Below are 12,775 nucleotides of genomic sequence, written 5' to 3' on the forward strand. Positions count from 1 at the left end.
AAGAACCAAAAGTGCTGCAGCTCTTGTGCATTCCTCACAGCAACAGTGACAGCGAAAAAGTCTTTTCTCTAGTGAGGAAAAATAAGACAGACTTTAGGGCCTCCTTAGCTGCAGAAAATTTGGCAGCAATTTTAGTCACCAAATCAACCAGCAGGCAAGAAGTCTGAACTGTTTATAAAAAAATTTTATGATCAAACAGTTGAGTACATTTAAGTCTGCCACATTATCATGTCTTGATAAATAACCACAAGAACAAGTAAAGTTTATGAATACCATAATAAATAAAAATGCAGATATATTTCTGCATATATGTAGTGTTTTAGTTTTATATTGTGATCTTGATATAGTGTAGTATTCACGGTCAGAGTGGGTGGAGTTATTGTCATGGTATTTTTCACTAATTCATGTCCAAATTCACTACTTTTTATCCCTATTTTCACTAATTGCGAGTCTGGAAGGTTGGCAGCGATGGATAAGTACTTACCCATCTCACTTTCTAAGTGTGTATAGTCTATTGTAGAGATGAAACTTTTATTTCTTGAGATTAACATAATGCCATGCAGAAATACAAACCACACATCATATGAATTAAAGTGAATTCCATGAAGAAAACGAAAAGTATTAGGCGTTTCTCTACATGTAGCACTTGTCTGTCAATAGAGACTGTAAATGTTATGAGCACAGTTCATTTTGATGAACAGATGTCCATAACAGAGTTGTCTAAATTCCAACTTGATTAGGGTTGTTTTAGCTTGTTATGCTTCATACAGTATTACCTGCTTATCTTATTTCCTTTCCAGGCCTGGACAAAATTGAATTTCTACAAAGCCATGAAAACCGAGAGATCTACCAGAAAGCATTTGATATGATTGAGCGTTACTTTGGTACAGAAGATGAGGACAGAGCCGTAGCACCTGAAGTTGACCAAAACTCACAGCAGTATCAGTTTAATGCCCAGCAAAATGCACCTATGGGCGGCTTCCAGTTCTAAGTGTGATAACTTGTGGACAAATTTGATTTAAGGTATTAATACAGAGGAAATTCTACTCTAGTGCCCTTTTGTAGGATGCCTAGTGCATTCAGGTACTTTTTTGTACCCTCCTGATTGATTTACAAGGCGCAGATACCTGTTTTGTTTATCAGTTGGCATGTTACTCATGCATGGTGGGCAAACTAAATCATCACATAAACACATTTATAAACTATGTATGATGTGCACATGGATTTCACATACAAGCCCAAATGCGCTCAAATCATTCACCAGGAATTATTGATTTATTATTCAGGCTATAAAAACGGGACTGATAGATCACAAATAAACCATGTGACATCATTGCCAGAGAAAAAACATTAAAAACTAGAAGCAGACTTTATTGACTGTTGATTTATATTATTTATGCAGTCTATTCTCACTTTTCAAAGTATGGTGGAAAAATTAGGAACAATCAAGATCTTTGGTCTGATGAAAAGTTATCCTGAATCCTGAATCTAATGGAGACATGAGGAATCTGATGCAGCTCGAGAAATTCATGGATGTTGTGATTCATCTATGAACAGTATAAAATTTGACAATGTTGTAATCATAGACCATGTTAGTCCATTGATAAAATATATTTTTCCGCAAAGGGCACTAGATATTGACAAGATTTTCCCCATCACCTTTATTTTCTCAGTCTTTCAAAGTATGACAACTACATGCTAATTACTGCAGTAATATCTACATAGATCTCACCTCAGCATGAAACAAACTTTTTTGTTTTTGCTTTAAACTGCCATGGTTGCTCTGTTGAACTGGAAATTAAATCTTCATCAGACAAAAATTTTATTAACTGGCCATAAATAGGGTTTTAAAAGAATCCTTGCCAATCATTGGAAGTAATTTGTGTCATAAAGATAACTTACAGAAACTTGGTTGATAATTAGGATAAATTTGATTCTTACAGTTATCCTCAGTACTAGTCAGTACAGACAGCCACAGTCTGTCAAATCTGTGGCAGTTTTAATCAGCACAGATGGCTACAGTCCATAAAATCTGGCTTTTTGTTGAAATTGTACAGCATATCTGTAAAGAAGGTCAAAAAATCGTTTGTCAATAGAAAAAGCAGCTCACATTGTTTTGGCAGTCATCACTAAGTTATCTCTGATAACAATGAAAGGTTGTTTATTCTAATTTCATATATTTTTTCCTTTTCTTAAGTTCTTTTTGGCTTTTTTGTGATGGTCTGTGGTGATACAAGTAATAATGAAGGAAAATGTAAATCTTTAATTCTGACATAATTCATACGTAAGAGCCTATTTTAATCAGGTGGTCCTTTTCTTTCAGAAACAATACATAACTGTTTTGAACTTTTGCATTCTCTTTGATTTTGTTGCAAGTAAGTTTAACTTCATGTGTTATGCTGTCCTCCTCTTTTTCCTTTATATGAATTTGTTCACGTGTAAATATGATCCCCCTATAATTCTTGGGAATGTTATTTACATAGACATTAATACCGTCTTCTCATCTTTATCCAGTGAAATTCATTGCAGTAAAATGTATTACTTGATTAACTTGACTGCTTAATAAGAATTTTATCTATCATGATCATAACGTAAATTGTTGTCACAACCTTTGAAAGTGTATTTGAAAGAGAAAGGAAGGATCAATTGTGTGAGGGAAGTAGTTCTATGATTAGTATAACACTTGTTCACAATCCATTGAATATATACACCCATGCTAGTGACATTACATAATATCAGTGTTATCAGTGGAACTGTTATTTCACATTCCCTGTGAAGTTTGCAGCAAAAATACTTGTTCTCATTTAGAATTTGATCAAACAAAACAAATTTCTCTGAGCAGTGGTGTGTTTGCCACAGGCTTGGATTTATGTATCTAATCGGTGCTGTAAATCAGTTGTTAATACTGTACAAAATGGCAGTTCTCCCAAGCATTTTAACATCTAAATGACTTACTCAATGCATGCGCCATCTAGGAGCAAGAGATGGAAAAGGCAGTAACCATTGCCTGGCATACGCATTCAGCATTATATTTTGCTCATCACAAAGCATAATGTATCAACTGATAAAGCAGCACAACAATTTGGTCATGTTTAAGATGTATTTTATGTGTTTTGCGTCCAAATAATGACACCAGTGTTTGATCACAAGATGATCAGGTAATCGTTTAATTTCAAGTTCAGAGAGAATGATTTTATGACATTTAGTCATTTAAACATGTTACTTGCTTAAACAGAGGTCAAATAAAGTTAAGTAGGCTATTATATATCCATCAGATTCAAAGTTGAAATTTAATTTCAAGGTCCTTTGAAAACAATGGAAGAATGTGTGTGGTCATTTTGGCTGAAACATCTGCTTCAGCATGATTCATGTTCAAATTTAAATATGTAAGGAATAAATTAATGATCTTTTGTTTCCATCAGACTCTTTGATACAGCTTCTTTATCACTTAAGGAATGAATATGTTGTGGCAGTCGGAGAGAATTTTATTAATGCCTTTGAAGAAAATATAGCTTTGGCAATTCAACCATAAAGAAGAAAAGAATAAAAATGTTACCATTAAGTTATTTTTATAACATATATGTAAAATAGTAGTTTCTTTCTTGGGTGAAGTGTAAACGTTTAATTGTTGCTTTTAGAACACTTTTCAATGTATCTTCTGTTCAGAAATATGACTTTGGGAGAAGGTTATCAAACATGCCAACCATTACGCTTTTGGTTTAATCATTATGCTTTTTTACACTAAATTACGCCTTACGCGTATCTGTGTTTGGATTACGCGTTTTCGGTATATCCCCCATGCAAAAAATTAATTTGTTTTTTCATGTAAGTGCCTTTGGACGCCTCTACTCCATTCGCATACAAGTGCTTTTTGATGCCTCTACACCATTCTCATGGAAGCACCTTTCAACGCCTGTTGTAAACATCAGCCATTTTGAGAGAGTTTTCTTAGCGCCACCTTCAGGGAAAAACCCCTATTAGATACTACATTCATTGCTGTGAATGACCATTACGTCAGATCACGTGGTCGCTGTTTATGCTCTGGTCAAATTCTTCTATTTAAAGTAACTGCGTCATATTCTCCATTCTCCAAAATGGCGGTTGCGGATTTCATTCAGTACTTACTCGAGTTTTCACGATTAGAATCACAACTGTGAAAGCTTCAATAACTTTGATAAAGGCTCTGATATTGATGTAGGCAGTAATTAGTTTTTATAAATTATCAAATTCAGATGACTTAGTGATGTAGACACAGACAAAGAACTTGTAAATTTCGAGTATGAGAAATGGCAGCTACGGATAGTCACGTGGCTTCACTGACTTGATGGTGAACAAATTCTCTCAAGATTTTAAAGCAGATAAAAAAAGTCTTCCATGAGAAATAAATACACAGCTATAACTTTACTCTTAAATTTTCCATACATAATGTGTATCAAAAATGTAACATGGTTAAAATTGCTGTTAAACGTAATATACACTTCACTGCTCAACAGTTAACAGGCAGGCCTATGTGTATGGAGTCGAATAGGTAACAGGTTTTCTATTTATAGCACACTGCACTGGATAACTTTGCTTCATGTGTAAAAGCCATACACTCTTTTTAAGACTTTAACAACAAAAAGGACAAAGTTAGAGTGCTCTTCTTTCATTACCAGAATTAACAGTAGATTCCACTGAAGAAAACAGTTTTTTTATTTGCTTGATAATGCTTTGAATAAACACAACTGTGTGAGATTGTTAAGTATTGTTAACAAAAATAAAACTGAATACAGATCAGGCTCAGTAACCCAGCACTTAGTGCTTTACTACTGTGCATAGCAATCATAGTCTCAGCTGGTACAAAGTGTTTTGAAATGCAATACAAGAGTCTACTACTTTTTAAAGCTCAAAGTGTTATATACAAAAACTTGAAGCTGTAATTGATGTTAAAAGTCTAGAGGGATAAAGAAATCTATTTGTACATATGCTCATTGAATTTTTATCATGTTATATGTGGATTACTCTTTTTCTGCTCAGATTATCTTTTTGTCCACTTGGATTACACTTTTTGCTCTCCAAGGGTTGGCATGTATGGGTTATTGTAATTGGAGTTGAAAATGACCTTAAAAAATGCGTTTCCATTAGTATTTATTAAAACATTAATAGATTTTAGTTAAGTTGGCTATAAGACCAAGTGGGCTTCTAGTATGGCCCTACATCTGTCATACATTATCTACCATGTATACATGGACATTTGCTATTTTCAGCTCCAAAACAATTCATTCCTTCAATCCTTTAAAATACTGCTAAAAATCTCTCAATAGAAAATGACATAAAGCAGTAAGGAAATAAAGGCCTTCAGTTTTTTTTTAGTTTTTTTTATTTTGCTGAAATACAACTATTAAGAATTTCCCCAGTTTTGTCGGCATCCTGGCATGAATGTCATTTACATTTTTACAAAGAAGTCCTATCTAGCATTAAATATGATTGTGGTTGCTAAAAATCTAATGATCTTTAAAAACTTATGAAAAACATGGAACAGAAATTAAACCAGAGTTGACAGAAATTATCCCAGCTTGAAGGTCTTTCAGTATCCTAGCTTGAAGGTCTTTCAGTATCCCAGCTTGAAGGTCTTTCAGTATCCTAGCTTGAAGGTCTTTCAGTATCCTAGCTTGAAGGTCTTTCAGTATCCTATTATGAAGGTCTTTCAATATCCTAGCTTGAAGGTCTTTCAGATTTATACAAATGATGCTGATACGCCATTCAGTATAGCCACCATTACTAGATGTAGATTGACACTTTAACAATTTGATATAAGATAATTTTACTAAACATAATTTACTAAACATAAATTTTTTTACCAGCTGTGATGGAAAGCATTCAGACATAAATCCCTTTCAGTGTTGAACAAATTATGCTGATGTGACCTCAGATGTGGATGAAAGTTTTTTAAAATATGGAGCAACCTTGAAGCAATTGTTCTCATGACATCTGCAGTGAACAGTATTAGAAGAAATTTCTGCAAGAACATCTTTCTGATCCAGAGTTCTTGGCCAGCTGCTCTTGAAGTTGACTCTTGGGCACATGTTTGCCAGCTGAGTGATGTCAGACTGTCTTGGGCTTATTATGATTATTTTCATGTCTTATAGCAAATGGTAGAACTAGAAATGGCATTGGCATGTGTAAACATTTTGATGTCCATTTACTTACCTTGAAAGTGTACTGTCATATGAAACTTGTGTTATTACCATGTCAAATATTATCTTTCAAAATATGGAATTAGATTATTCAAGAGATGTGAAAAATTTATTTTGTTTCTGTCTGCAGTGTGTTAATGGATTCACAGAGTTAGTATTATCCTTCCTGTTTCATAGCAACAGATGTACATTCATGTTCATGCTTATATGAATTGTAAAACAAAATAATTGTCAGGGCATAAGTGTTGAATAGTCTTTTTTAATTTGCTGCCTCAGAGTTAAATAAAACTGGGTTATTGGTTATTGCAATCAAAGAAAAAGGTTCATCTAGAAAACGTGTTCCCAAAATTTTTATGTCGGTGACTATTTGGTTCATTTAATTATGGAGCCACATCTGTCCATCAGTTTGTATATCCATTGGTTCACACCTCTTGTAACCAGCATAGTTATGCAACCATTACACATAACTGGATGCCTTTTTTTAAACAGATTGCCTCTTACATGTAGATGTGCCTTTTGAAGGTTTTGTCTTTTCAGGACTAATTTTGATGGAGTTATTGCCCTTCCATCTGAATTGCGTCTCCACTACAGAAGATTTTTGTAACCAGCATAATTCAGGAATCATTCAACAGTTTGATACATTTTGGTGTGTAGATTATCTTGTAAACTTGAAGGTGTTATTTATTGGATTTGTTTCAGCAACTCCATTCTGAATACTATATTCAATTCTTATGGCCCTTGACAATCAGCCTAATATCTGCACATGGGATGTTAGGTGTAACCAGCATAGCTCAGAATCTTTAAACATCATTGGATGACATTGCTTATGTGAGTTGTTTTTTTACATATGTGCTTTTGAAGGTTTCATTTTTCAGATCAGATTATGACACAGTTATTGCCCTTTTTATGTTTGTGTTAAATATCTGCTAACATAACTAATTGAAACCAGGATTGTTCAGGAAATATTCAGTATGTCTGTTGCAGTTTGATGTGTAAATTGTCAGAAGATCTAGATATGCCCGTTATGGTTTTGTCATCACAACTTCATTTTGTAGAGTTATTGCCCTTTACAGTTAACTTCAAATCTTTAATTGGGATGTTGCTTGTGCCCACCATAGTTCAAGAACCATTCAACCTATTTTGATTTGAGATGTGAATTGTCTAACAGTCTTGTAAACCTATTCAGTTTATGGATTTGGTCTTATTTCAAATACTTGTGACCACCCACCTTGGCATGCTTTTCCTACTTAATTTGGATTCCAGTTTAGCCATGTTGATTCAGACCGATGTCACAATGAATTAGTTTGATTTCTAGGATTCCAAAACAAAATTTACTTGAGTAACTTCCCCTTGTTGGCTGTCCTCAGACTTTAATTTTGGTAACACATCTTAATCATCTCTTGACATCAGTGTAAGAATTTCGTTTCCACTCTGTAAACATTTTAAATAACATGATTGTAATGAAGTTATGGCCCCAGTTTGACTGATTACTTTCTGCACAATAACTTCTGATGGACTTAATTAATTAAAACCATATTTAATCCAAAGTTTTACATTAAATTTTTTTTATGACCCATTTGCCTTGGAACTTTGCCCTTCAGTTTCTGCTAAATAACTTCTGATGGACTTTATGGATTGAAACAAAGTTTGGTATGAGCCTTGATATCAAGAAGACCCCAAGTCAGACTTGATTTTCTGTTTTCTCGCCAAGCATTATGGCCCCTATATCTGCTTTCAAATGCCACATGTTAACTTTCAAAGTCCATAATGGATTGAAAGAAAAAATGTGAAAGATGGCTTTGAAGACCCAGATGTAAAAGTGTATTTTAGTCATTTTTCTGCTACTTTTTATGCAGTTGTGGTCCCTGTTTGACTTAGAACCATGCTCTTTAAATGTCCCATAGTAACGTTCCAAGGACTGAACAGATTTAAATAAACATTTGGCTTTATATTTAAGAATAAGGTCAAGTTTCATTTTAAACATTTTACAACATTAAGGCATGATCCCTTGTTTACTTGAAACTTTGTCTTATAATTGCAACATATTGGTGGGGGCAATCATGTGATATATACACGTATCTAGCTGTTGAATGAAATTTTGAAAGTTTTGAATCCATATACTTTATGTTTGTTAGGGTAAATTTATATATAATGTTTTTGAAAATATTTCTACACATGATTATGGCAAGCCAGAATTGTGTCAAAACCTCATTGTAACGTGCATCTAAATTGTTCCATAGGGCTTTTGACTTGGCCTCATGTCAATTATACTGTAGTAAGGAACAAGTGGATATGCCATCAGATGATTAATATTGGCCTCAAATATTCACTTTAGAAATAATATCCAATAAATGTTGTATATAGAGTGTAGATGTTTTGGCAGGACATACACAGGTGCATACATTTGACATAGAATATCAAAATTCAACATACAGATAACTGTCTAGTTCATGAATAAAGGTTTAGATTAATTAGGTTTCTTGTTGACTAGTTTGTGAATACTTTCAGTGAAGCCAAGAAAATAAGAACTCACATCTGTAAATTGTCCATATTAATTGTGTGCAATTGTTTGTCTTCACAATACAGTTATCTTGTTAAAGCCTGTCCACATAACATAAAACCTGAGAAAAGCAGTGCCATCCTAACATGCATCTGGGTGGCAACCTAAATTCTAGGGTGTCTGCCCATAATTCCATTATGTTTTGATTGAACTATACCAACAAATTTGCTACAAGTTTCTTTAAATGAACATGAAAAGAAATTCTTTAGCTTTAACATACAGTGTGGACAGGTTGGGTTTTTTACCACTTATACAGGCAGTTATCAGCCGTGGTATGCAAGACGTTCAAAAATATAAAACTGAAGGTAATTTGTTTCGATGCCAGGAGATTAAAAAAGTTAACTGTTTGAGCTCTATTAAATATTTAGATATGGGGCTTTTAATGCAGATTTAAAATGATTTAGATAAATTGGCATCATAAGAATGATTGAGATAAATTGGCATCACAAAAATGACCTTGTTCTTAACATCACCAAACTTTCAGAACACCAAGTCCAATAATATGATTTTTGTTAAAAGAGTTCATGGTGGTGGCAGGGTTTTGTTTTATGATTTACCAAACTTTGTTTTTTCAGTATATAATTGTCATGTTGCTGAGAAACTTGAAGCATGGCTTTTAATTTTCATCTCAGCCAGGATTTTTTGATCTGAAAGTTTTGTTTCTGTTAGGCTAGTAGGTTAATGTCTATGTAAGTTAGTTTATGTGTTAGTTTGTAAATAGAGTTATATGCAAACACATACAAGGGGACACATACAGGTGACAAAACAGTCATACAGTTCTCAACATTAACATCACACACACAAACATTTACACGATCATTACTTCACATTCCCAAAGGGTATCCGTCCCATTTCCAATGTGTAACTATTTATTAATGACTATTCCCATGTTGTGTCATGATTTTTAACTATAAAGGATGTTAATTCAGGCAGGCCAGCGTCTAATACCTGATTGACATTAATATCCATCACTCCATTCTTTAAAATTGCAATGTAGGCGTGAGACAGATCTCTCATATGAATTGACATACCAAATGCAATTTGACGATTTTCATCTTTTTGTGAATATCGGCATTACTTCAGTGCAGTTATGCAGTTTCCAGGGCATAGCAGGATCTGTTATACCAAGAAATGCATTCATAGACTGATATTAAGGAACCTGTGTGTTATTTGAATCTTGTGGACACAAAGGCTGTTATGATGAGTTCAATTAACTCTGTGTTCCTGATGATGGATACTGCATTCATTATTACAGAGTACATTAAAACTTTTGTGTCTAGCATTCTGTGAGAAAACGTTAATTTATCACAGATTAAGAAAAAATTGCAAGACCCTTTATGATTTTGTTTTCTAACACAATTGGTACATGGCCCCCATAAATCTCAGTCTTGGTGGTATATTCTATGCTGTTGTTGGTTTATTTGCTCAAAGAAACGCTTTCTAATAAATAGAAAGCATGCCATATCATGACTACAGTATTTTTCCATTTATGTTGTACCCAGCTAAAACCAGTATAGATGAAGAGCTGCTGACACACACTTTGCTATCACATCAGGGTCCATTCAGAGCATCCTTGGCTCTTCAGCTGTAGAAAGAGACTCAGAATTAATCACAGTGATTCAATTCAAGATTGCTTAGGTTTTGATGAATGAAGAACATGCTTGATAAGCAAAGAATTGATCTATAAATCATAGATGTTAAAAAAGAACACAGTTTTAATCTCAACATTTAATTTTTAATGTTATTGGTGCAACTTTTTAGGAAACAGTTTAAGAAATCTTGTGGTTTCTGTTGCAACAAACTGTTGCTTACATTGTTGTTCATGATGACACATCAAGTCATCATGATGTTTGTGAAGTTGTGACACAATTACTGTCCAAAGTCTATTTCTAGTTTGCAACAATAAAGAGCAGGGATGTTCAAAATTATCAGGATCAATGCAAGTCAGCATATGGTGCAACTGCTGGTATGCATCTTAGCTGTTTATAGTTGGGTGCAGTTATACATCAATAAAATATGTATTAATAGATGTAATTTTGAATTTAATTTAAAACCTGTCAAGTTTGCATGGCTGCATTGAATTAAGCCACAGTTTTCATTGTAATGCCATAAACAGTGACCAGTCAATATTTTTCATTGCCAAATTAAATTTTGCAAGATGTGTACTTTACAAGTAAGTTTAGATAATACTTATCCAGTTTTAAGGATCTAGGTTTGAGACATGTATTTTTATAAAAGTGTGACAACTTGTCTCTGTTAAGGGTTCTGCTTGGTAACTAAGTGGAGCCTAATTGAATCAAAGTACCACAGAGTGTTCAATACTGCTTTCTTTTAGATGTTGTTACGTACTGCGATATATGATAATTGTGTTAGCTTGGCTGAAGCACATAAAATGATAATTATGATCACAATTATAAGTATAGTTATTTTATTTTCAATTATGAACCAAATACCTTTGGTCTACGAAGGAACATTTTCTAATTGTTCACTGTTAAGTGAATTTGCATTTGATTAACAAATTGGGTATGGGTTTGGTTGGGTGGGCAAATATAAAGGGGGTGGGTAGGGATAAATTTTAGTATCTGGGTCCTTGGGGGGGTCCTCAGGGAGGGACACATACTATGAAACAAGCATTGAGTGCAACCCAACATGCAATTATGATACAGTTAAACATTTTATACAAAATCTCACACAACAGATACATGCCAATTTGTCATTATCTTGTGTGAATAAAAGAAAATAAATCAATTTCTGTTTGTTTTCCTTGTCAGTGTTGTTTCACATTTAACTCTACTGGTCATAGACAAGATGAGCTAATGGGATAGTCTGTTGTACGTTGTCAGTCCATTAGTACAGATTTATCACTACTCCAAAACTACACGGAGGATTGCTGTGAAACTTTTCACACACATTCATCCCATTGTCTAGTTGGTCTTAAATGATAATGGTGCTGCTCAGGCATCCCCCATCTTGAAAATCTTGTTATCGATAGTCCTCCTGAATGGATGGTCTTATCAACATCAGGTAATGTTACTGAAAGATTCCTTATGATGTATAGTTTTTCCTAGATGTAACTGGTGCCAGTCTGACATCCGATATAGTCGCCATCTCTAAAAAATCCCTTTATTGCTATTTTGAATGGATTGTCATGTCAGCATGGGGTTTTCACTACCAACTTATGATGTCCAGTTGGGCTTAAGTGAAAATGTTTCCAATCTGACATCAAATATGGTTATCAAAGCAGCCATCTTGAAAATTTTATAACTATTTTTCTCTAAATGGCTAGCTATATTAACATGGGATTTTGACCAGCAGACTTCTTATGATACCTAGCTGGTAATGAATGAAAATGGTGCCATTCTGACAACCAGTATGGCTGCCATGACAACGCTATTAAAAACCTTGTCACTACTTCCTCTGAATGGATGGTCATTATAACACGGGGTTATCACCAAAAGATTTCTATTGATGTATACTTTGTGTGACGGTTGCACGCATTGGGGTGGGGTTCTTCCAATGTATATTAATTGAATTATAATGAAAGTTCCACCCGGGCTCGTGGGGTTAGAAAGTTAAATTAGTGACGAGGTGGTTTTACAGCTCTGAGCCCCCAGTCCGCAATGCCGACGGTTAAATTATAGAGAACACGAAGATGAAATTCAATTAATAACAATTTAATAAATTCGATAATTCAAAACGATAAACTCTCAATCACCCGTCTTTCCCTCGACCAAGTGACAGCCTAATTCATCCCGTGATTTACAGTGTGAGTTCGATTTTCCCCCGTCCTTGCGTCTACTCATCTCTTTCTTTCCTGCTAATTCCTTCCTTCCTTCCGTTCCTCCAACACCTCCTTCGACTCCGTTTCCCTCTCAACTATCTCCTCCAATTTCGCTCCCAATTTCCTCTTCCTCCCTTCTCTCCCCTTTTCCTCCTAGACTTCAACTTCTCCTGACTTCTCTCCATTCTTCTCCTTTCCTCCGTCTCTGAGACTACGGGACCAAACTGTAACTGGTCTGTCCCTCAAAGCTTCCTGTGA

The 12,775-nt window shown here is 34.5% G+C and overlaps 1 protein-coding gene across 3 annotated transcripts in view; it reads left to right on the forward strand.

The window, feature by feature from the left end:
* Positions 1-11,484, forward strand: part of LOC149786097 (importin subunit alpha-7-like) — a 42,130-nt gene extending 30,646 nt beyond the window's left edge. The window contains exons 14-15 of one of the 3 annotated variants that reach the window (XM_089976405.1): positions 801-1,023; positions 5,844-11,484. In XM_089976405.1, coding sequence (XP_089832531.1) covers positions 801-991 — 191 coding nt within the window. In that variant the 3' untranslated portion in view covers positions 992-1,023; positions 5,844-11,484. Of the gene's footprint in view, positions 1-800 lie in introns of all 3 variants that reach the window. The other 2 variants (XM_089976406.1, XM_089976404.1) reach the window with 2 other exon arrangements.
* The last annotated feature ends 1,291 nt before the right edge of the window (positions 11,485-12,775 follow it).

Source organism: Sinohyriopsis cumingii, chromosome 12 (genome assembly GCF_028554795.1).
Source record: "Sinohyriopsis cumingii isolate HCF-2022 chromosome 12, ASM2855479v2, whole genome shotgun sequence".
Lineage (NCBI taxonomy): Eukaryota > Metazoa > Mollusca > Bivalvia > Unionida > Unionidae > Sinohyriopsis > Sinohyriopsis cumingii.